General features: G+C 40.9%; 1 protein-coding gene across 7 annotated transcripts in view; it reads right to left on the reverse strand.

Annotated features, from left to right (window-relative positions):
* Agtpbp1 (ATP/GTP binding carboxypeptidase 1) overlaps positions 1-25,488 on the reverse strand; it is a 126,574-nt gene that overhangs the window by 66,400 nt on the left and 34,686 nt on the right. For 6 of the 7 annotated variants that reach the window (XM_057787280.1, XM_057787285.1, XM_057787283.1 and 3 more), the window contains 7 exons: positions 23,927-23,994; positions 23,036-23,099; positions 22,137-22,283; positions 19,704-19,835; positions 15,822-15,915; positions 3,614-3,651; positions 122-330 (listed from right to left, as the gene is read on the reverse strand). In XM_057787280.1, the coding sequence (XP_057643263.1) occupies positions 122-330; positions 3,614-3,651; positions 15,822-15,915; positions 19,704-19,835; positions 22,137-22,283; positions 23,036-23,099; positions 23,927-23,994 (752 nt within the window). Of the gene's footprint in view, positions 1-121; positions 331-3,613; positions 3,652-15,821; positions 15,916-19,703; positions 19,836-22,136; positions 22,284-23,035; positions 23,100-23,926; positions 23,995-25,488 lie in introns of those variants that run through there. The other variant, XM_057787286.1, reaches the window with a different exon arrangement.

Raw genomic sequence — 25,488 nt, forward strand, 5'->3', positions numbered from 1 at the left:
ATTATTGGTTTTACAAAATTTTAAAATATATGTACACTTTCCTGACATAATAGTTCATTTTTCTAAGAGCCAAAACAATATCATTAGTGCATAAGCAGAATTGCGAATAAAAGTGACTTACTTGTGAAGTGTTGTACAGAATTTTCATCCCATTCGCATCAATAAATGCTTTCCTTCCCAATTTGATGTTTGTGACACTTTTTAAGCTCTGTAAAATTCCTTTCCGAATAAGCATGTTTCTGTGCCGGTTATCATGGCGGTGCCAATCTACATAAATTGTTAAAAGCACTTGAACATATCCTCTGTCTACGGCTCTCCTGGCATTTGTTTCTTTAACAAGAGAAAATTAGGAAAGGTTATTTTATATGACAGGAGAAAACTTTAAAATGAATCGAACAAAAAGTAAAATATCAGTATTGTGATAAGTTCCTAGCCTTTGAAAAAGAACAACCACATATTTAAATTTTTTCTAACAAAATAATTACAGCAAGTTCCAGAAATCATTCCAATTTCTACACACATCCTTGCCTAATTATGTTATTACAGTCCACAGCTGAGCCTCCTTCCTAGCCAGGCTTGGGGGCACACCTGCAGAGCTCATGAGGCAAAGGCAAGATCACAAGTGTGAGACTGTCTCAAACAAAAAAACTGAAAAATGAGTGCATTTACTAAGACAACGTCTATAACTTTTTAAATGTTATACTGATTTTAAAACTCCATATATTTTGAAACTTATATGGGCCTTTTTCATAAGACAAAAGCATAACGCTTTTATTCACTGGCTCTGAGTGTGACTGTGCTTAAAGCAACTGCCACTCTTGCTTATTTTTACTACAAAACTAACCCTATTGGATTATAGCTCATTGCTTAGAAAATTTATCTTCCCAGTGAAATTAGCTGTTCTAGATATTTCACAACTGTATAAATATCCACTCCTTAAAACACAAAAATTAAAATACAACTTGTTTTATATAAGAGGTAATAGTGTGTGATTAGAAAATAGTTCTTTCTAGGTACTAAAATCTTAACATAAAAAAACTATAAGTTTTCTGAAGTAAGTCAATCTTAATGGACTACAACTATAAGAAACCCTAAATTTGAACTGACCTTCTTACACTTAAGATTACTACCCAGAAGAACACACCTACTAAAGCAGCAGCCATGGAACACCTCCACAGCACCACACAGCGCTACCAGAACTGCTGTGGCAGGTCTATGAGAACCGCAGGAGCAGAGGAGTGGAGCCGACCCACCTAGGGCTGCTGAGTTACAAACTCTAATCTCTTCTTAACCTCAGATTTACTAAGCAGCCTTGCTTATGTTATGGACCCCAAGATGCTGCTGCCTTTAACTGCCTAACAGGATCATCAGTTCCTGCACATGCTTGTGTAACTCGTACGCTGGTAACGATGCTCTGAATGCTCTAAGGAGGAGGTGGTTTCTGAGGAGAGCATTGTCAAAGCTTACTGTAAACTCGATGTGTAGTGCACATCTGACATCAGCACCGGGGTGGTGGAAACAGGAGGATTGTCTCAGGCAAGAGAGAAAAATAAAATCAAACAAAAAAGACCCTCTACTGTATCTACAATAGCTAATTTCCTACGAGGCTGTTATTTATATTATTAGTTCAATTTCTTGATTTGATCAACAAAATTTTCTTGTATTTTAGACTAGGGATCTAACTTAGTTGACAGTGCTTGCCTATCAGGCACAAAGTCCTGGGTTCAGGGGTTCACCACATAAACTGGGCAAGCTGGTGCACATCTTAATGTTGGCACTCAGGAAATACAGGCAGGAAGATCAGGGGTTCAAAGTCATCCTTTTCCACACAGCAAGGTCAGGCCAGCCTGGGATGGACCAGACATTGTCTCAACAACAACAACCGAGAGTTTTAAGTGAGTGCACACTTTTGCTCACACCACTTGAAATTCACATGCCTTTAGTAGCCATGAAGAAGACTTAGTTAACAACTTTTTGGCCACTGCAATATTTACAATTTTGTTTCTGCTAGAATCTGCAACAGCCTAAATGATACTTAGGGGGAATGTTTATATTTTAAAATGAAATGCCAAATAAAGGATTCATTATCATTCAAACATGGGTGCTGCACTGGCCCTTAAAAAAATGATGAGAGCTATCTACAATCTTCACTGAGCACAATTAAAACAAATCAATGAAAGAGTTTTACTCAAACTCAGGGTACAAAAGTCCCTAGGAGTTTGTCTGTCCTTTCCTCTCAAAGCACAAAACCCTCAAGCTTCCCATTAAGCTGCATCATGTGAAGTGTGTCCCAGTGAGGCCCTGCTCACACTACTGTTACACTCACTCCTCCTATACACACTTCCCTTACCACATTTAGTTCAGAGAGCAAATCTATTCTCTGAGATAAGTGCCCACAATAAGCAAGTTTTAATGTAAGAGAGGATACTCCAAAATGTACTGGTCCATTTCAAACTATGCGGCCTGCTACATGCTATTTTGCATTATTAGGGTCCTGTGTTGTGTACCCCGTGTGTGCAGTGCAATTGGAAGAGATATTAAATACAAACTATTCATCAGATGCCTGGCTTCATCAAGTGTAACCATGGTCTAAGTTTCTCACATCACAGACAAGAGAAGTTACCCCACTGAGACACGTCCATTCCATCCCAAGGATGAAAGTGTCAATAAGAATTCTGGTAAACAACAAAAAACATATTTTTAAACTTAATTTAGCTCTTTTTTTTTTTTATAAAAACACAGAATCTTACTATGTAGCCATGACTGACCTGAAGCTCACTATGCTGATAAGTTAGCCTTGAACCTGACATCAATGACCCTGCCTCTGACTCCCACCACTGTGCCAGCAAGATCACACTTTAATCATGTTACTATTAAAAATATATAGCCATAGAAACAGCAAACAAGGTGGCCCCACCCCGGACAATAGTTTCTGAACAACTGCCTGTTATGTACTGGGAGAGCGGGCATATAAAAATTTATCAACAGAAACTTGAAGACTAAAAGTCAAGATTAAATGTTAATTAAGCAACTGGTCATATGGGCGAATACTATGACAATGTTTCAAAGACATACTGAGCCTGTTGGTGAGAAAAACCTCAATACATGTAGCACGTGTTCCCCAACAGCATCAGAAGACACATCTCCCATGTTTCAGCTCTGAAGACAGAGTGAGTTCTGTGCAAACAAATTTATCACTGCTATAAATTTATATCATGTCATTTTTTAAATGGTATTAATGTGAACTTACAAAAATTAGTAAAAACAAAATTCCTAATAAAAATGACTATGTTAATTTATGTGATATGAAGATATGCATCATAATGACATGTTTATTGAGCTAGTTTATTCCATCCATTTGGATAATTTATTCAAGCACATTTTTATATTTCTAACTTACTGACATAAGCATAAAGCCTTGCCATTAAAATAAAATAAGTAAATGTCATATAAACATCATTTTTCTGAGAAATAAACCTCATACAATATCTGTAAATTTGACTACAAGAAACTAGTTTAAGTATATACACTAAATCTAATTTCCAACTTCTTGAACATAGATATATAGTTAGAGTAGTTTAATTACTATTATTTCTAGTATTTAGAAACTTACTTGATTTTAGCAATGCAGCAAGAGTGTCTAAAGCAACCCTGTCAACACAACAAGAAAACACAAACAACAACAAAACTAGTGAAATGAATCTACAATAAAGGCATGCAATCTTGTCAGGTATCATTTTGTCCATTATCCATTCCAAATCATTTACTCTTGCGACAGCACTGATTATCTAGTGTTTTCCTTGTGTACATCTACCTCCCCCTCACTTTAAAATTATTTAATTAAATAAAATTAAAATAGTCAAAGTACTTGTAAAATTTTAATAAAACTAGCGTTGTCTTATGTGAGAAATTAGATAAATGAAATCAATTACAGTATCTGCATTTGACTTTTAAGAGTACACAAACAGCAAAAGAGATGTCTCAGGGGCCCTGGTTACAAAAGAATTAATAAGAACAAGTTATAATGGTCTAGTTCAGACCTACAGGGTGCTTGCTACAGGTGTCTCTAACTTTCCTATGTAACGGCTGTTCATTGCCATGGGCTAGCATCCTTAGACATGAGGGATAACTGTAAACTGTGCAACTTAGAAGCAAAGCTAATTATTACCCCTTCAAAGGACACAGAAAGAGTCCTAAAAGTTGAAGGTACATACATTTTCTTGAATATACTCAGTTACACACAATTATATCAGCTGTCAATAATCAGCCACAAAGACACCATTATCTATCACTGTAGAAAGCCTGTAAATCAAATGGTTTATAAAAAGTGGGTTACTAGAGGAAAATGTTTCAACTTCAGAAATACAACCCTACATAGTATATCTCCTCGTAAGATGTTAGCAACTACAATTTTCACTAAAATATGTGTACTATCAAGATTAAGCATTTCACTCACCATTAAGCATTTGTTGAATGCCTACTACACACTCCTTCATTTATAGAAGTTAAAACAACAGATAATTTTATAGTCTACATTATATAATAGATTGCACACATCTATGAAAAACTTAAGAAATTAAGACTCCGGTGATGAAGCAGCGGGCGCACATGTTGTGGTAGAGACGAAACTGTGACCCGATGAAGAGACGCACGGACGGTAAGCGACCAGAAGGTCTGCAATGCATGAATACTGACTCACAGTTAAACCTAGAAACAATCACTCAACTACACCAGAAACGGATGTTTCATGGATGTGGAAGCTACAGAATCTAAACTAAACTACAGCATGCCAAAACACACATGAAAAACCCCATAAGGAAACTAAACTAATAAAAGTCACTTGTTGATAAAGGCAATTACAAAATCAGAAAGGTGTTCCTTTAAAGAAATCAGCAAGGGTTACTGGTGAGCAAGGGTTACTGTGGCCACTGCAATGCTCCCAAGAGCAAGCAGGGACATACAGGGTGGCCAGGCAGCAGAAGCAGTCACCTAGTAAGAACTTCCTGTCTGGGCAAAGGCCTCTGTGTTTATCAGTCAGGAATGGAACACTTTGCATGAAGAGGTGCTGCTGCTGCTGTTGCTGATGGCCACCTGCAGTTAATGCCAAGGGCTAGGCTCTCCTTTGAGACACCGAGGTTGCCAGGACCATTCAGTGGGATCCGCATGTCACTCATCTACAGTCTTGCTGTGGTGGACAAGTCTAAAACATGTCTATTTGGAAGACAGAATAGACACATCTGGGAAACAAAGGAGACTGTCTGCTGTTCTGCAGGCAATGCTGAGAAGCAAGTCATGCATTACTGATGTGTCAAGAGCCTGCCTGATAGAAAGGTTCCTTGTCTGATGTGTAGGGGCTGGATAGCCATGATTCTTACAGGAGATTATGCAGGAGTTCACCAACCAGCACCATCTTACCCTCAAAAACAGGGAACACACTGCAGTCCTCTTTAGAATGGAGAAATAAAGGAGATTCTGTAAGAATACCCCAGGGCTTAAAAGCACAATGGTCTGCATGCCTGGCAGCCTTCTGGAATGTTGAGAATTCCCAACCTGTGGAGTTATCACATTATAAAGATTGTGTATAACAACAGCAACATGGACTAAACTGTTCTTACAATCCATATCTTCTTATAACCTTAAAAGTAACAAAAACAATCTGTGGGTCTGTAGACATAGAGTAGACACACAAAACTCTACCTACCAAGCCTAGAAGGAAGTACACCTGCACACATCAACTATTCTCTAGCTGTTCACTCCCTGAGGATGGACAGTATGCTATGTCAGATGGATGTGTCATATTGCAGGGTGAAATCAAAGAGAACTCTCTGCGGCATCTTAACTTTTATTATGTTATTATGCATCCCTCTACACCGTGGTACAACCACTGAAGGGTACAGATCTGTGGGAGAGCACCTGACCATCATGGACAAGGCCCTAGGTTCAATCCCTGTTAGCAAGGGGGAGACTAGTACATAAGCAGACAAAATACATATTCCTCTGAGCATTTAACAATAAAAAGCTAAAAGATCCATTGAATTCTTTGCATCTTTACATCAAGGAGGAGGGTGCTACTGTGTATTTCTTGCCATGTCAATATAACATTCTCTCTATCAAACTTTTTACTGCATACTATCATGACCACCTGAAAGAGCAACCTCAGATACAAGTACAAAGAAAGAAATCAGTATATAAAAGACATTTCAAGGGACAAGGTACAATGAAGACAGCTGACAATACGGTGACGAAAGACCAGAACTTTCACGAGCTATTAACAAATGAAATGAACTTCTTCACTGTTACAAGCTGAACTGTATTCCACATCTCCAACCTCAGGATCTAACCTCACCAGGAAACAGGGTCCGTGAAGATGAAGTCCATTAATAGGAGGTCATGCTGCAGGTAGGCGGGCTCTTACTATCGCTCGCAGGACACCCTTAAAGAAGACATTAAGACAAACACAGAGAATCCATCTACTGAGGATGAAAGCAGAAGGCTCAAAGCTGAGACTGCCAAGGATGGCTCAAGAATCACCAGAAAACCAGCACAACTGCTGAGAAGGCAGGAGTAAGGCTCTCTCCACGGTTTCAGAAGAGGACAGCCTGTTGAGGATCTGAGACTGGGCGTTCAGGCTCTTCAGCTGTGAGACAGTAAACATCTGTCATTTCCAGTCACCAAATCAGCCTGGGAAGCTGATGTAATGAAATGAACGCTACTACTTACTCATCTTTAGCTAACTCTTTACAAGGGGGTGGGGGCAGAAGAGGGAAGCAGGTGTCCTGGAATTGGAGCCACAGGCAGTTGTGACCCACTGAACAAGGGTGATGGGAACCAGACCTGAGCCTCTTGCAAAGTAGCAAGCACATGTTGACCACTGAGCAGTCTCTCAATTGAGTCAATGGCTAACTTGATTCCAAACTGTAAAATCCTTGAGAAAGGCTTCCTCCCAGCTGGCAGCTGTTTTCTTCAGGGAGAGAAGCTGAAGCGCGCGCACAGCCCCGGCACCAGTGGCTCTGAGCTTCACCTCCACAGCTGCATCAGATAAAGAAATTAGCAGCTTGCAATCATCTTGAAACTTTTATTAAAACATTATCCAAAAGGTGTAAACTTGGTGCCACTGCCAGTGGCCCCTCAGTCTGCCCCAGCCATGCAACTGTTAATCACATTCAGAGGGACTAGTTTGGTCCTAGGCTTGTTCCTTCCCAGTCTGGCTGGAGTTGGTGATCTCCCATTAGTTCAGGTAGACTGTTTCAGCGGGTGTACTCATCATGGCCTTGACCTCTTTGCTCATATTCTCATTCCTCCCACTCTTCAGCTGGACTTTGGGAGCTCAGCTCAGTACTCCGATATGGGTCTCTGCCTCTGTTTCCATCAGTTGCTGGATGAAGGTTCTATGGTGATATTTAAGCTATTCATCAGTCTGACTACAGGACAAGGTCAGTTCCAGCACCCTCTCCTCTACTACTTAGGGTCTTAACTGAGATCATTCTTTTAGATTCCTGGGAATTTCTCTAGAGCCAAGTTTCTTGCTAATCCCTCAATCAATAAACCTCTTTCCTTGCTCTCATCTCTGTCCTTCCTCCTTCTGGACTATCCTATTCCCTTAAGTTCTCCTCACCCCTCCCCTCCTCCCTTCCTCTTCCACTCTCCCTTCTCCCCCAACCCCCATGCTCCCAATTTTGTCAGGCCATCTTGTCTGTTTCGACTTTCCAGGTGGATCTACATATGTTTTTCTTAGGTTCACCAGGATTTATCCCTACTGCATGTACTGGCTTTTTGGGAACCTGTTTCCTCTGGATGATACCTTGCTCAGCCTATATATAGTAGGGAGGGCCTTGGGCCTTCCTCAAAGCAATGTGCCTTACCCTCTCTGAGGATTGGATGGGATGGGGTGGGAGGGTATGTGGAGGGAATGGGAACTTGGATTGGTATGTACAATGAAAAAGGACAATTTGTTTTCCTTTTTAAAAAAGAAAATAAAAGGAAAAAGTATAAACTTCAGCATAAAATTCTGAAACTATGTGACATTAATAAGCCAATGTCGATTCCTAAAATAAATTCTAAATACTAAACTTAAATATGAATTTATGAAAATTATAAAAATCCTTACATATTTTAAATGAATGATTCGTATTGGGTTAACTGATTAAAGTTTCTCACTTTCCAAATATTTATTCTTTCTCCTATAGTTTTCCAATTTTTGTATTTTCCACCCAGAAGAATACTAACAAGAACCCAAAGGGCAGTCCACGAGCAATGAGGAAATAACAGGGAGAGCAGTTGTTAATGAAGTTAGCACACCTACGTTAAGTTGGAGGTCAAGCCCAGCAATGACCTTCAATGTGAGGTGGGTCCTAATACAACTTGACTGCTCTCCTTGTAGAAGAGCTTACCGAGGAAACCTCATCTATTTCCCCTTCCTAGGGAAAGACATGCATACCTATTTGGCCCTCCTTGTTACCTAGCTTCTCTGGGGCTGTGGACTGTAGTCTGATTATCCTTTACAGTTAATATCCACTTATGAGTGAATACATACCGTGTTTGTCTTTCTGGGTCTGGGTTACCTCACTCAGGATGATTTTTTTCTAGTTCCATCTATTTGCCTGCAAATTTCATGATATCCTTGTTTTTTACCACTAAGTAATACTCTACTGTGTAAATGTATCACATTTTCTTTATTCTTCAATAGAGGAGCTTGTAGGTTGTTTCCAGGTTCTGGTTATTATGAATAATGCTGCTGTGAACCTAGATGAGAAGTGTCCTTGAGGTATGACTGAGCATCCTTTGGGTATATACCCAAGATTGGTAATGCTGGGTCTTGAGACAGGTTGATACCCAATTTTCTGAGAAACTGCCATACACTCCCATCAGCAGTGGAGGAGTGTTCCCTTTACTCCACATCCTCTCCAACATAAGCTGACATCAGTGTTTTTGATTTTAGTTATTCTGACAAATGGAAGCTGGTATCTCAGAGTCATTTTGATTTGCATTTCCCTGATGGCTAAGGATGTTGAACAATTCTTTAAGTGTGTCTCTGTGATTTGAGATTCTTCTGTTGAGAATTCTCTGTTTAAATCTGTATACCACTTTTAAATTAGATTATTTGGTATTTTGAGGTTTGGTTTCTTGAGTTCTTTAGATATTTTGGATATCAGCCCTCTGTCAGATATGGGATTGGTGAATATTCCCATTCTGTAGACTGTCATTTTGTCTTACTGACAGTTTCCTTTGCCTTACAGAAGCTTTTCAGTTTCAGGAGGTCCCGTTTATGAATTGTCAATATCAATTGTGCTACTGGCGTTATATTCAGGAAACTGTCTCCTGTGACAATGAGTTCAAGGCAACTTTCCCCTTTCTCTTCTATCAGGTATGTTGTAACTGAATTTATACTGAGGTCTTTGATCCACTTGGACTTGAGTTTTGTGCAGGGTGATAGATATGGGTCTATTTGCATTCTTCCATATGCTGACATCCAGTTATGTCAGCACCATTTGTTGAAGATGCTTTTTTCCCCGCTGTATAATTTTGGCTACTTTATCAAAAACTATAGGTATGTGGATTTACATCAGGGTCTTCGACCTGATTCCACTGATCCATCAATCTGTTTTTATGCTGATACCATGCTGTTTGTCATTACTATATCTTTATAGTAGAGCTTGAAGTCAGGAACTGTGATACCTCTAGAAGTTCCTTTATTATACAGGATCCTTTTAGCTATCCTGGGCTTTTTTTTTCCCCCATATGAAATTGAGTATCGTTCTTTCAAAGTCTGTGAAGAACTGTGTTAGAATTTTGATGGGTATTTCATTAAACCTATACATTGCTTTTAATAAAGATTGCTATTTTTACTATGTTAACCCTACCAATCCATAAGCATGAGAGATCTTTACATTTTCTGCTATCTTCTCCAATTTCTTTCCTCAAAGACTTAAAGTTCTTGTCATACAGGTCTTTTTCTGTTTGGTTATAAACTGGGTTGGGTGGATTGGGGTGGGACAGAGAAAGAGAATAATGATGGGGGGGCAGTTTAGGGTTAGGGAGAAAAAATTTGTCAGGGAAACTCCCAGGAATCCACAAGGATGACCCCAGCTGAGACTCCTAGCAGTAGTGGGGAGCACGCCTGGACTGGTCTTCTATAATCAGATTGGTGACTACCCTAATTGTCATCAGAGAGCCTTCATCCAGTAACTGAGGAAGGTGAATACAGAGATCCACAGTCAAGCACTGGCTCAAGCTCCAGGAGTTTAGTCAAAGAAAGGGAAGAGGGATTGTACAAGCTGGGTTGGGGGTTGGGGGGGTCAAGGTCATGACCAAGGGAACCTACAGAGACAGTTGACCTGAGTTCATGGGAATTCACAGATTCTGAACCAATAGAGCTAGGGATCCTGCATGGGACCCACCTAGGCCCTCTGAGTGTGTGGCAGGTCTGTTTGTGGGGCCCCTAGCAGTTGGATCAAGACTTGTCCCTTGTACTTGAGCTGGCTTTTGGAAACCAATTCTCCATGCTGGGTTACCTTGAACAACCTTGATACCGGGGTAGGAGCTTGGTCCTACCCCAACTAGATGTGCCATACTTTGTTGACTCCCATGGTAGGCCTGCCCCTATCTGAATGGAGACAGAGGAGAAATGAATGGAGGAAGGGATAGATGGGAGGTGGGGGACGGGAACAGGAGGAGAGAAGGGAGGGGAAACTGTGGTCCTTATGTAAAGAAAATGGAAAATTTAAAAAAAAAAAAAATACAACCACAGTCATAGTCGGATGGCTTAACAAGTAAAGCCACTTACTGATAAGCCCAGTTACCTGGGTTCAATCTATGAAGGAGAGGCCTATTACTACAAGTTGTTCCCTGGCCTCCACATGAACATCATGGAAGCCACTGGTGCAAGTATGCACACACACACGTGTGTACACATGTGTACACACACATACACACATGTATGTAAATAAATTAAGAAAGATATTAAAAATTAAAGAAAATAAAAATACAAGCTGAGTGCTAGGCAGAGGTCTTAGTCATTTAAGCACAAGCAGTATAAGGCTAAGGCCTTGAGCCTGAATCCTGGAAAACACACAGTCTCTCAGTGCTGTGCATCTGTAACCTCAGCTTCCCCACAGCCTGACGGGAGGTGAAGACTGAAGCGCAGGTGAGAGGCTGCTGGCAAGCTAGCCAAGGGTCCAGTGCAGCAGCAAGAGCAACAAGAAAGGGCATGTTCCAAGGTGGGAGGCAAGGACCAACTGCCCAGCGTTGTCTTCTGAAGACCACAGCATGTCATGGCAGCACATGTACACACAGATACACAGACACATGCACACTGGCACGCGCACACACTAATTTAAATACCAATAGGAAAAAGGAATAAAAGGATAATTTAGGTAACTACATTCCTTTCTCAGAAGTTTTTGGCCTATTGCCCTACAATGGAAACATCTGAAAATATCCCGTGTATTCCATTACAACACTTGTCATTGGTTTATTTGTGGTGCTTTATTCTGAACCCAGGACTAGCTGGGCAGTCCCCTCTAGCACCGCTGGTCTACAAATCAATTCAAATATAATTTTGAAATGTTCTGTTTCTCCTATGAACATTTTATATTAAATGTGATAGCATGGATACAACAGGATAATATAGGTATTACATAGGAAGGTCGTGGATCTTACACTAAAGTACACTAAAGATAAATGATGAACTTCCTTACATATTAAAAGAAAAATGACATGTAAATGAAAAATAAGTCTTGGAATACAGCTCACAAGTGCAGCACTTGCCTAGTATATACAAAGCCACTGGTTCAATCCCCAGAACCACTTTAAAAAAAAAAAAAAAAAAAGAGCACTGGGGGCTGGAGAGATGGCTCAGAGGTTGAGAGCATTGCCTGCTCTTCCAAAGGTCCTGAGTTCAATTCCCAGCAACCACATGGTGGCTCACAACCATCTGTGATGAGGTCTGGTGCCCTCTTCTGGCCTGCAGGCATACACACAGACAGAATATTGTATACATAATAAATAAATAAGGCCAGGCGGTGGTGGGGCACGCATTTAATCCCAGCACTTGGGAGGCAGAGGCAGGTGAATCTCTGTGAGTTCGAGACCAGCCTGGTCTACAAGAGCTAGTTCCAGGACAGGCTCCAAAGCCACAGAGAAACCCTGTCTCGAAAAATAAAAAAAATAAATAAATAAATATTAAAAATAAAAAAGAGCACTGTGTGTATACATCATACACTTTAGTATCATCTAGAGCTTATCCACATCCAAGTTTCCACACTGCTAAACTAAACAAAATATTATATGTATAGACACATGTGTGCTCCTAGGATTCATCCCATTAAATCCTTACAATTTATAATGAAGACACCAACACTAAGTACCTTTATACCTGGAAAAGACAAGAATGATGGGTTAAGTAACTTACTCTGGACTAGGCAGCCAGTAAGTGGTCGGGTGACATCCTCCAGGCCCTGCCTGCACAGCCCACTGCACTACCCTCACTATGCCAAGTGAGCTCCCTAGCTATGATACAAATACTTTATTTTGTTACATTTTATCAGTTATGTTAAGACTGTACATGATGTTTAAATAAGTAAACATGTGAGCTACAAATACTAAACTAATAATTATATGTACAAGTAATCTTCCCAAATATTTTGAAATATTTATTTATTTCCTTAGATAAAGGTCTCCAAATGTCCTAGGCTAGCCTCCAACTAACAATATTCCTGCCTTAAGTCTCCCACATGCTGGAACAGGCGTCTACCACCACATTCATTTATTTTGACCTTTATTAAGAAAACAACAACAAAAAAAGATCCAAATACTCTGCACCTTCTTTGTTAAAAAATAAAATTTGGAGGTTGGAGAGATGGAGCAGCAGTACATACTGGTATTACAGAGCACCAGAGTGTGGTTCCCAGCAACCACATCAGGTGGCTTACAACTACTGTAACTCCAGCTCCATGTGGAAAATCTGACGGCTCTGGCCTCCAAAGGTACCCACATGCATGCACATGTATGCATAATTAAAAATATAAAATATTTAAGAATAGAGTTCAGTCAAATACTTCAGGTTAACATGTTCGTCTTTATAAACATTTCAAAGCTAAAACTTTAAAAAGACATGTTTTTAAATATTTATTTTTATCATTTTTAATTATGTATGTGGGGTCGTATGGGCAGTTTAGTACAGTGCCTACAGAGGCTAAAAGAAGGCCCTGGATTCTCTGGAGCTGGAGTTACAGAAGATGTTGAGCTGGCCAACATGGGTGCTGAGAACAGAACTCAGGATCTCTTCAAGAGCAAGTCACACTCTTAACCTCAAGCTGATCTACTTCTCCAACCCCAATGGTCACTATATTTTTAGTTGTTTTATACATGTGTATCTATGTGAGTATAGGCTATAAGTGTGCAGATGTGCACAGAAGCCAGAAGAGGTGTCAGGGCCTCTGGAGATGGCATTCTGAGTGTTGTGAACCACCCGACATGGGTGGTGGGAACCAAACTCCAATCTTCTGGAAGAACAGGAAGTGGTGAGCTCTCTCTTGCACCACAGTCATTATTTTACAAGACCCACTCAAATACAGATTCCGGCAGAGGGAAGAGTGAACACTGACTCAAGACTCAGCAGGTAGAGGGAGCCGTCTGACAGCAGACACTTCAGCACAGTGATGTACACGGTGCCGCAGCACCCACCACCATCATCACCTGGGAAACATTTCATCTTAAAAAGCAAACGCAGGCAAGCTGCAAGCACACATAGAGGACACACCTGTATGCCAGTCACCTAATCCAGAGCTGACACATTTACACCTCACAGAGACCCTTCAATAAACACAACAGAACAATGGGCTCTTTGTTGTTTTTAAAGAAGTATGAGGGCTGGGCGATGGCGGCACACGCCTTTAACCCAAGTATTTGAGAGATAGACATAAAAGTATCTGTGTTCAAAGCCAGCCTGCTCAACCAAGCAAGTTCCAGGACAGTCAGGGCTACATAGAGAACTCCTGTCTTGAAAAAAACAACAAATAACAACAATAATAGATATTATTATGAGATACAACCAACAAATAAAACTTATTTGAATGCTAATACTAATAAGCTAAGTATTAAGAAGGCATTTCTTCAGCAGTCAGAAAACAAAAAATGAAATTAAGAACCACTATTAATATTGTTGGGCACAGAAATGAACTTGCTGCAACATAACAAGTTCGCACCTAACAGTGATCAACGTGATGGCAGACATAATATATGGACTGAAAGAAGAGTAAAACAACAATGGTAGAGCGCAGGCCCTGCTGAGATCGGGAGTTCATGAACTACTCTACTTCTCTGGGAAGTTGCAACTCCCTTAAGATTCTGGGGTAATAATGGACAGGGTGCCTGAACTGACCCTGCCCTGTAGTCACATTAATGACTATCTTAAATGTCATCATAGAACCTTCATCCAGCAACTGATGGAAGCAGAGCCAGAGATCCACAGAGGAGCACTGGGCTGAGCTCCCAAAGTCCAGTTAAAGAGTGGGAAGAGTGAGAATATGAGCAAAGAGGTCAAGACCATGATGGAGACACCCACTGAACCAGCTTACCTAAGCTAATGGAAACTCACCAACTCCAGCCTGACAGCAAAGGAACCAGCATAGGACCAAACTAGGCTCTCTGGATATGGGTGATAGTTATATGGCTCAGGCAGACTCTGGGCCACTAGCAGTGAGACCAGGATTTATCCCTACTTCTTGTTCTGGATTTTTGGAACCCATTCTCTTTGGAGGGATACCTTGCTCAGCCTAGATATAGTGGGAAGGGCCTTGGTCTTGCCTCAAAGCAATGTGCTAGACTTTTTTTTAACAAACCATAGGAAGCCTTACCTTCTCTGAGGAGTGGGGCGGGGGAGTGGAGGGAACAGGTGGAAGGGAGGGAGAGGGAACTGGGATTGGTATGAAAAATGAGAAAATGAAAAAAATAAACAAAAAAGTTTCTGGGAACAATGCTATGACTTGTTTATTTCTCATCTAAATAAATTCATGTAAAATTGTGACTCTACAACATCCAAGAACATGGAGATTGTTTTCTAGTAAGGCATTATTATCCTCTTGATGTCACTGTAGTAGTGATGCTATTTTTCCATCCTTATTTAACAGAGGTGTTTGCTCAAGTAGTCTACTAATTTACTGGGAGAAATAACCATACCATATGACCTACTCAACAGTCCCCAATAAAACACGCAAACAGCACTGTGACAGGAGCATAAACGACAGGACAACGATGACACACTGAAACCCATGGGGAGGATACATTATGAGCCTTGCTGTGTGAGTTTTAAAAACCCCTCGATACAACTAAACATAACCCCAAAACAGAGTGCTTCATCTCTGAGGTTAGAGGACCTATAAACTAATGGAAACACATGTGCACAATATAGCATCTAACATATACTCATATACCCATACATGTCCCAATAGAAGAAAAGAAAAAAATTATAATTTCAAGACATATCAGGTAGTCTTGAGAAGGAGGATAGCAGTCTTTAGAAGATTAGCCAGTTGGTGAGGACTACAGTAGGCACTCAACAAAGGCCTCAGTGAATGATACTCTGTAAATGGCCTATCTTCTCACAGGACCTAGAACCATTCAAAGTCAACATGACTAAAATACTAGTCTTAGTAAACTGAAAGTTTCTAATTTAAAGATTAAGCTTTTAATTAAGAACATCTTCATCATTATAAAAAGTCACTACTTAAGAACTAGAGACTCTAACTACAACTAACTTCAACTGCCCAGGCAACGGCAATGACTAAGGACATATTTCTACTCATGCCAAAACATTTACTCACTTCATAAGACCCGAGTTCTTCTTACTGAAAGGTCCAATGATTTTAAACATCAGCTCCACAACTCCATTTTTACCTAAAGATACTGCGTTCACAGCTGAGAAACAAGAGAAAGAAACAAAATAATACGGGTCTTAGTGATGAATCGAAAAGCATTCCAAAGTATTTAGTCAGTGTGAATGTGAGCTACCAATACACGCTGAAGGTCTGCTGTAGGGTTGGGTGTTGATGAAAGAGCTACCCAGTACACGCTGAAGGTCTGCTGTAGGGTTGGGTGTTGATGAATGAGCTACCCAGTACATGCTGAAGGTCTGCTGTAGGGTTGGGTGTTGATGAATGAGCTACTCAGTACACGCTGAAGGTCTGCTGTAGGGTTGGGGGGTTGGTAGGTATTTTGCTTTGCTTGTATGGGAAGCTGGAAGCAACTAGCACTCCAAAAAGAGTTATGATGAGACGACACCAGGAAAGTGAATGTGGGGAGTAAGAGACAAGCACTGGCTCTGCTCTGAGAAAACTGAGCACAGTGAGAGCAGCAGAGACTATAAGCCATGACTACGTCATTGTCTAAATGCAGTAAGCGGTGTAGGCTGTTTATTCTCCCTGGGCATCCCCACTTCAGAGTGAGACGGGGACTTCTGGGAAAAATGATGCCTAAGTCCACTCAATGTGAACATGAGTTAGCTCTGAAAGGAACAAGGTGGAGTTTAGAAGGTAGACGTTTCTGAAACAGCTCAACAGATAGGTAGGTACACCATGGACAATGTCAGATTATCAATGGCTACATGTGACAACACCTGCAAATGGGAAGGTGAGAAAAGATAGACGAGGGCCTTCAGTTACAGCAACTGACACCCAGCAACACACTAGATATGCATTCAAACAGCCTGGGCAGAGTGGGGGTGCTCTGGAGAGTCCAACCTAGTGTGATGCAACCAGGACCTTCACTAAAGCAGGCTCTGAATATGCAAAACTGAAGACTTAGTATTCTAGAGAGAATGGGCAGTAAGAAAACTGCTCCGTATTTTAAATTCTGAACAAATGTTAAAGAAATTACACATACACTGTGTGTGGTAGTTGTCTGCCTTTAATCCCAGCACTCAAGAAACAGAAGCATGTGGATCTCTCTGAGTTTGAAGCCAGACTGCTCTACATCGTGAGTTCTAAGACAGACAAGACTACATAGGGAGAACCTGTCTCTAAAACAAACAAGCACACACAAAAAAAATTACACAGAAACCATTTGTTAGCCTTCTAGTGCTTTATTCAATAAAATGCCACCAAAAAATGCAGCTCTTCTATCCCCTGGGGACCCGAGCCCCTGCTCTCTGCCTGTGCCAGCCTTCACCATCACCCTGGGAACTGCAGCCCCTGCTCTCCGCCTGTGCCAGCCTTCTCCATCACCCTGGGAACTGCAGCCCCTGCTCTCCGCCTGTGCCAGCCTTCTCCATCACCCTGGGAACCACAGCCCCTGCTCTCCGCCTGTGCCAGCCTTCTCCATCACCCTGGGAACCGCAGCCCCTGCTCTCCGCCTGTGCCAGACTTCCACAGTCACATCTCCAGCATCTTCTTTCCTCAATTGGCTGCTGTATTTAAAATTGTTTCACTTTTATTTCAAATTAAGTTTTTGATGGAGGAAGGTCATTTGTCAATAAACAAACTGCCTTGGCCCATTTGATAGGCCATCCCTTAGGTGGGTGGAGTAGACAGAATAGAATGCTGGGAGGAAGAGGAAGTGAGCTCAGATGCAGGGCAGCTCCTCTGAGAGACAGACGCCATGCTCTCCTCTCCAGAGCAGATGCGCTGAAGCTCCCACCCAGGATGGATGTAGGCTAGAATCTTCCCGGTAAGCGCACCTTGGGGTACTACACACATGAATAGAAATGGGCCAAGCAGTATTTAAATGAATACAGTTTGTGTATTATTATTTCGGGTATAAAGCTAACCATGTGGGAGCCGGGCTGTGGGAAGAGGCCCGCAGCTCCCACTACAAGTTTTTAATTTTTCAATCAATTTTTCTCTTTCCTAATCAATGTGGTTTTTGTTTTGTTTTATTGGTTTTGGTTTTCGACACAGGGTTTGATTCCTCTGTGAGACCTGGCTGTTCTAGAACTTCTTATGTAGACTAAGTCGGCCTTAAACTCAGAGATTTACCTGCCTCTGCCTCCCAAGTGCTGGGATCTAAATTACTTTTTCTTTTTTTTTTTCCTAATTCATTCCTCACTTTTACTGTTTATGTCTGTTCTTTGTTGATTAAATAACAAATTCTTTCCCTATGTCCTTAGTCACATAAGTGTTCGTTGCTCTTCTGAGTACACCTTCAACTAAGCACTCAGCATATACATGCACATGTGTATACACATATACCTTACACTGCATCAATATTTCTTCATGATATTCAAACGGTCTAGAATTTATTTCTAATGTGTGTGTGTGTGTGTGTATGAGTGTACATATGGAGGCCAGAGGTCAATGTCAAGTGGCTTTTTCTATTGTTCTACATTTTTTGAGATGTGTCTCTCATTGTATCTGGAGTTCAGTGATTCATTTTAACAGACTGGCCAGCAAGCTCCCTCTCACCTCTGCTGTAGGAAAATGGCTTGTACCCTGTCACTTGTATTTTAAATAAATGCTGATTGGCCAGTAGCCAGGCAGCAAGTATAGGCGGGGTGACCAGGCAGGAAGTAGAGGCGGGGCAAAAGCAGGAGAATCCTGGGAACAGGAAAGAATCAGTCTGCAGTCATCATGCAGAGAGAGAGGAAGCCAGACACAAAGCCAGCAAGATGTGACCACCTCACTGAAAAAGGTACCAAGCCATGTAGCTAACACAGACAAGAATAATGGGCTAATATAAGATGTAAGAAAGAGTTAATAAGAAGCCTGAGCTACTAGGCCAAGCACTTTATGATTAATCTAGACCTCTGTGTGTTTATTTGGGTTATAAACAAGGACACTAGGGACCAAAGCGCAGGGCCTAATGCCTGCACAACAAGAATTAACTAACTGAGCCATCCCCTACGGTTCATGCGTTAACTGAGATTTCAGTCAGAAAATACACAGCAAATGTTTACCTCATAAGTTTGAGACCTAATATATCAAAGTGAGAGTATGGGGGGGGGGTAATTAAAAACAATCTCCCTTCAATTGCTCTTCTCTCTAACTTCCTGAGACACCAGCACCATTCTCTGTGTGCTCTGCTGCCTCCCTGGTGATAAGCCAATGCTGCAAATAAAAGACTACGTGCCTTCTACCTCCTCCTTTGTCCGTGAACGCCCGGAGTGTCTTACTTTTGTTTTCTGTTGCTGTGACCAAAATACACTGACAAAAGCAACTTATGGGGAAAAGTTTTTATTTAGCTCATAAGTCCAGGAAACTGCCCATCATAACGGGGGCAGGGAGAGGGGAGGGCAAGGCAGCAAGAGCCTGAAGTAGCTGCTCACATGAACCCCGTCAGGGATAGAGAACAGCACATGCACCCATCTCCTCCCTCCCTCCCCTTAGAGAACAGAACCACACACAAGGGCAGGGTCCTCCCACCACAACATGACCCCAGGCCACCCAGACCAACTATCACTTCCTGAGACCCTCCTTCCCAGGAGACTCTACTTTTGTCTCCCACCCAGACAGAAGCACTTCCCAGTGGCCAACACTCCACACTCTTCCGCTGGAGGCTTGCTTCGGGCTCTCCTCCTAGCTCAGTCCTTTTCAAGTGAAGGAACATGTGAGAATTCTCACCTTCTCACTCTAAATCACTGTTGTTGACTTATGAGCCATATTAAAGTTTACTTTCCACAAATTGGAGAGATTTATAGACTTTAGATGGTTTTTAAACTTCTTTTGTGTAAGCTCACAGCCCTGAGTAGATCACAGTCACCCATAAGTACTTACAGTTGGTAGAATACACGCGCAAGAGCTGAAGACAAGGGAGAGCCAAGCGATAGTTCTGAAAGTGCTGCTTGACCAAATTTAGGGTGACATTCAGTGCCCCATTCACTCGAGCCTTCACTCCAAACTTTTTATCTGTTTTAAAAAAAAAATTTATTCACATAAAACTTTTGAAGAAAACTAAGTTGGAAAATAATGAAGACTAAGGATATAACTCAATGGTAGAGGGCTTGCCTAGAATTGCCAGACCCTGGATGTAACCACTAGAACTGCCAAAACAGCAGTGACATATTAAATCTGTACTTTACATTCATGTCGGATGTAAAGTTGATATGAAATAATCAAACTGATAATCATTTTTGTATAATTTCTAATACACCTTACCCTTCTGAAGCACATCCTATACCAATAAGGCAGGAAAATAAGACGGGGAGGGGCTAGAGTAGTTAGTCCAACACAGATGATCCCATGCAAGGCGAGCATAGCTGGTCTACTATCCAGTAAGCTAATTCAATACACCTCCCACAAATACAGGCAGTAAGAGGAGTAAATAATCTAAATATCAATTACCAGTATTATTTAATATAAACATTTTTATAACTATAAAAATAATAAACACATTAATAAAAACATAAATATCTTAAAATAAAAATTAACGTGGCAAATATATCAAACAAATTTTTAAAAGGAAGCTGGAGAGATGGCTCAACAGTTAGAAGTGCTTACTACTCTTCCAGGAGACCCAAGTTCAGCACCCAAAACCACAGCAAACACCTTACAACTACATATCATCCCAGTGGGGAGATCTGATAACTCTGGTCTCACACACACACTAAAATGATAATAAATAAATAAATAAATAAATAAATCTTTTAAAATGTGAGCAAATAGAGGAACTATTCTGATAACTCAGTACATGCTGTGGCAGGTAACAACCAAGTCATGGCTACTAACACTTCCATCTCCTTAAATATTTTATTTTTAATTTCTGATTAAGATAATAATTATACATATTTGTAGCATACAAGGCGATAATCTTAGTACACATATATTTAGCATGTGCAATTCAGGGTAATGGACATGTCCACCTGTTAGCATCACTGTGCCTATAGAGAGACCAACAGAAGTCAGTCACTAACAACACAGATTTCAAGGCAGAAAGAATGAATATTCCTACGGTAAAGTAACCTCTATGTCACACGAAAAAAAAAACAAAAAGAATTACTCAAAAATTACTGTACAACCTGAATGAATGGCATAAGAACAGAAAAGTTGTACAAATGTTAATGCGGAAAGTACAAATTTAAGATGCAAAATAAAATAAAGATAACTTATGAATTAAAATGGAAGAAACAGACACATTGATATCTTTATTTCACAAAAAGTAAAAGATAATTTGATTATAATTAGCAGAGGAAGAATGGACTATCATATTTACCAATAAATAAAACTTTATTTCATTTTCTACAAAAGTATCAGAAAGGGAATTCATGAATCTCAAGTATAGAACTTAAAGAAAAATAAGGGCCAAGACAGATTTGTACTACATTTAGTCTCAGGGTCACCACACAGTTGCATTCTTTAAAACACGATCTGTTAACAATACAAGCTAAACGCCTGCATGCTACATGCCAACATGTATGTGTAGCATGTTCACATCAATACTTTTCAATGTTAAGACAACATACAGACACTCTACACTTTTGGGTTCCACCCAATGAGCATGACACATTCTGTTTGCCTGAATAAGCAGCCTCTCCTTCTCCTGGGCCTGCCTTTCCTTATTCGCTGTGCTTTTAGTATTTTACGTGCCTCTCTGCGGCTCGAACCCTCACAGTTTTTCACGTCTGCTTGGTCTTTGTAAATAGGAAGTTTCCAGAACACTGACCTGCACACAGTACAAATGTGACTATCAGTGAAAATACTGTCCAGCATCATGCTCACTTCCACACACTGTACCCACACCCCTCCTAACTTCACCAGAACACACATAGCATTCACTCTCTACATGTATATGTGTGTAAACATCTATACATATGCACACACATATATATGCATATGGGCACGCCCACAAGCACTAAGACACTGATACTGGCATTCTTCCTCTTGTATGCCACATTCAAAACACCTCTTCATGAATCCTGGATCCTCAGTTCCCGCTGGTTAACTGTAAAACATTCCACTGTTAAACCCAAGATAAAGTAGTGCTTTACATTTCAAAATTTAAGCAGTTTAAGACAAAGATTGGCTGGGTGGTGGTGGCAAACACCTTTAATCCCAACACTCGGGAGGCAAAGGCAGGCGGATCTCTGTGAGTTCGAGGCCAGCCTGGTCTACAAGAGCTAGTTCCAGGACAACCAGTTACCCAGAGAAACCCTGTCTCAAAAAACAAAACAAAATTTAAAAAAAAAAAAAAAAAGTAAACGGAGTTCTCACCTTTGGGTCCGATCTTTGCGAGGACGCAATGAGTCTGTACCATCAACTCCTCATGGGGAGGGGAGTCTTTGCTGGCGTTCATTAGCAGTTGTAACAGTATCTGTGAACCACCTTTGGCAACTAAGAAACTTGCTCTTCGGCCTCCACCTAAAAAATTTTTCAAAAATATTGCAAACAGCATATCCTCCCACTGTGAGCATCACAATAAGTTAGTATTCAAGAAATGTTTCAATCTAGGCATTCATTTCTACAACTAAATACTATCTAAATCATATTTTGTGTTTTGGTTACAGGATCTCATTGTACAGCCCAAATTAGCCTTAAAATCTGTGATCCTCCTGCACCAGCCTTGCAAAGGCTGGGAAGACAGGAATGTGCCTCCTATTCTATTTCATTTCACTGATTTATCTAAAATGCAGCATACAAAAACAAACACAAATGACACTAAAATTCTAGGGTCAAGGTGCTGCAAGTAGGCAAGGAGAATTTGAGGAGTATCTGAAGATGTCAAAAATAAAGCACTGCACAGGAGAGATGGCCCAGCAGGTAAGAGCTTGCTGTGCAACCAATCCTAAGGCCATCTCAGCTACCCATGTAATAAGCTGAGCACAGTCTCACAGCACTGTGGACATGGAGAGTAAGGTCTATGGGATCTGCTGGCTAACAGCCTAGCTGAAACCCTTCGGCTCCAGGGTCAGACCATGCTTGAAGGAATACGGTGGAGGGAGAGTAAGAAAGTGCCTTCTGCTAGCATACACATATTCCCCACACAAGAAGCAACAACAAGGACAGGACATTTCATTTCCACAACTTGAATCTCAAGAACCTTTAAGTACATAAGACACAAAGCTGGTCACTACTTACAAACACAAATCAAACCAAAGTAAATCAAAACTCACCAGAAGATACCAGCTCGACAAGAATGCTTAAGATATTAAGTATAGTTTGAAGATCTTTCGTGTTCTGAAACAAACAGTTGATTTGCTTTATTAAAACACTGATTTTTTTGTTTCAAATATTTTAACCTGCTGGTAACTACCTATGTCTAACAAATGGCTTTTCTAATTTCTCTAGGCACAATTATATTGACCTCTACTATACTCATATTAAAACTTCAATATCTTCATCATTTTTCTTACATTTACTTATTTATGTATATGGAGGTAGGCATGGAGTTCCTGGGACAATTGCAGACACAGAGTCTCTCCCCCTACCATGTGGGTCCTTGGAATTGAACCGTCATCAGTTAAGCAGCTCACAAGCACCTAGGGATCCTGGGGGGTCCGACACCTCGAGCCTTCATGGGCACCTGCACTCACATGCACATGCACACAGACAGGGACAGATAATTAAAACAATAACTAAAATCAGGGCCATTCGGACAGCTCTGCAGTGACTCTGATCCTCTGAGCCCACATCAAGGTGGGAGGAGAACCGACCCCACAAAATGTCCTCTGGCCCACGTGTGTCATGGCAGGTGCGCCCTCTGTCACAGACAGAATAGTAACAAAGTGTTTAAAAATATCTAAGACTAAATTTTAAGTTAGTATAATCATTTAGAAATATATGTTTACATAACACCTATTAGTGCACTCGTGTGTGTGTGTGTGTGTGTGTGTGTGTGTGTGTGTAACTTCAACAAACCTGTGACAGTTCTACCACTAAGGCTGTGGTGCGTACCTCCAATGTCGACAACAGAACCTCCATGCCCGTACCACTAGGCTGTGGAGCATACCTCCAATGTCGACAACAGAACCTCCATGCCCGTACCACTAGGCTGTGGTGCGTACCTCCAATGTTGACAACAGAACTTCCATGCCCGTAGAACCTTTGGTTGTCATTTCCCTCCTTGTTTTTTCTGAAAGGTAAAAAATGATTTCTTTAAATGTGAACCAAAAATACAAAAACAGAAAGCCGTAACATTTTGTTAGACATAGCTAACACTGTAAACACTTTAAGCTGACTCATGGATGCTCATCCCTCTAAAGCTTTTAATTCTATTCTGTGGATGGGATTCCATTTTCAGTTAACAAGACTTTCTCTTCTTAAATATCATAGTCCAGTAAAAGTCCCATCCAATCCTTCCAAAATCTTAAAATTAGAACTGGCAGTGGGTTTTAAAAGGTAGAAATTATGATGGAAGTCTTTTTTATCATTATGAGCATAATTGAAAAACAGCTCATCAAAATGAGCTCAGGCCATTTTCAAACATTTCCATTGTATTTAATACTTAGATCAAAATTCTGAATTTCATCACCAAAGGAAACACTGTATGGGAGAAGCTGCAGATGCTCTCACTCAAATGCCTGTCCTTACCACTGGGTGGGAACTCTGCAAATACTTCTGTTTTACTCAGAAGTCCCTGCATCTTCTTTACTATTCTTTGATTCACAAAGAGATAAAATTCCTAACAAGAAAGAACCAACTATTCCTATTCCATGTATTTCACCTACTCTCTCTCTGCTTGGGGAACAGGGAAGTTGAGAAGAGAAGGAACGAGACAGACCCAGAGCTCCCACCTCTACCAAGTCTGCAGACCTCTCAGAAACACAGCCATTGCACTCAGAGGTTTGGAGCCTTTTTCTACTTTTTCAGACTTGGACATTGATGTCAGAACTGCTAATGCAGGGGACCACGACATTAATCTCAATATTCTGAAGTACAAAAAGTGAAAGACAAAGGATCCAATATCAATGTAGTATATATTCTAAAATTAAGCTTCAAGACAGGAGGGCTAAATTCTGTGTTTCATATGGAGATAATCAAGGCAGTTTAGGAGCAGAGGGCTACATGAGAGAAAAATACCAACTGTAGGAATGGGAAAGACTAACACTACAGTTTTCCCTAAGTATTTCAAGTCTCTTACATTCATTTCTCCCTTTACTGCCTTCTGTGTTGATCTCTCAAAACTTAAGTTCTACTCTCAGGACCTGCCTAGAATTAGGTTCTGCTTCCTGCTGCGGTCTACGCTGCCCAGGGCAGCGCTCTCACACAGGAGCAAAGGCTGCGGTGTGGCCCTGCTCACGGCGGGTATCATGTGCTACACCAGGACACAGGAGTTCAGCTGCACAGCTAGCTGTCTTCACCAGTGACCGCCATCATTTCAGGCCAGTCCATGTGACTGTCACAACTCAAACCTTCTGCCTTTCAAACCATACGTCTCCACAAATGGCATGAAGACATAACACCCCTCATATGTGCTCACGCTACATTCTGCTAGTGCTAAACACCGTGGAAACTCACCTACAGGCATACTGTGCTCATAAACTGAAATTCTTTTTTTTTAAGTATATAGTCCACTCCTCAACCCAGCTGTCCCTGATGTGGGATTCCCCTCTGTCCCCACAAAAAA

The sequence above is a fragment of the Chionomys nivalis genome, chromosome 13 (genome assembly GCF_950005125.1).
Source record: "Chionomys nivalis chromosome 13, mChiNiv1.1, whole genome shotgun sequence".
Classification (NCBI taxonomy): Eukaryota; Metazoa; Chordata; class Mammalia; order Rodentia; family Cricetidae; genus Chionomys; species Chionomys nivalis.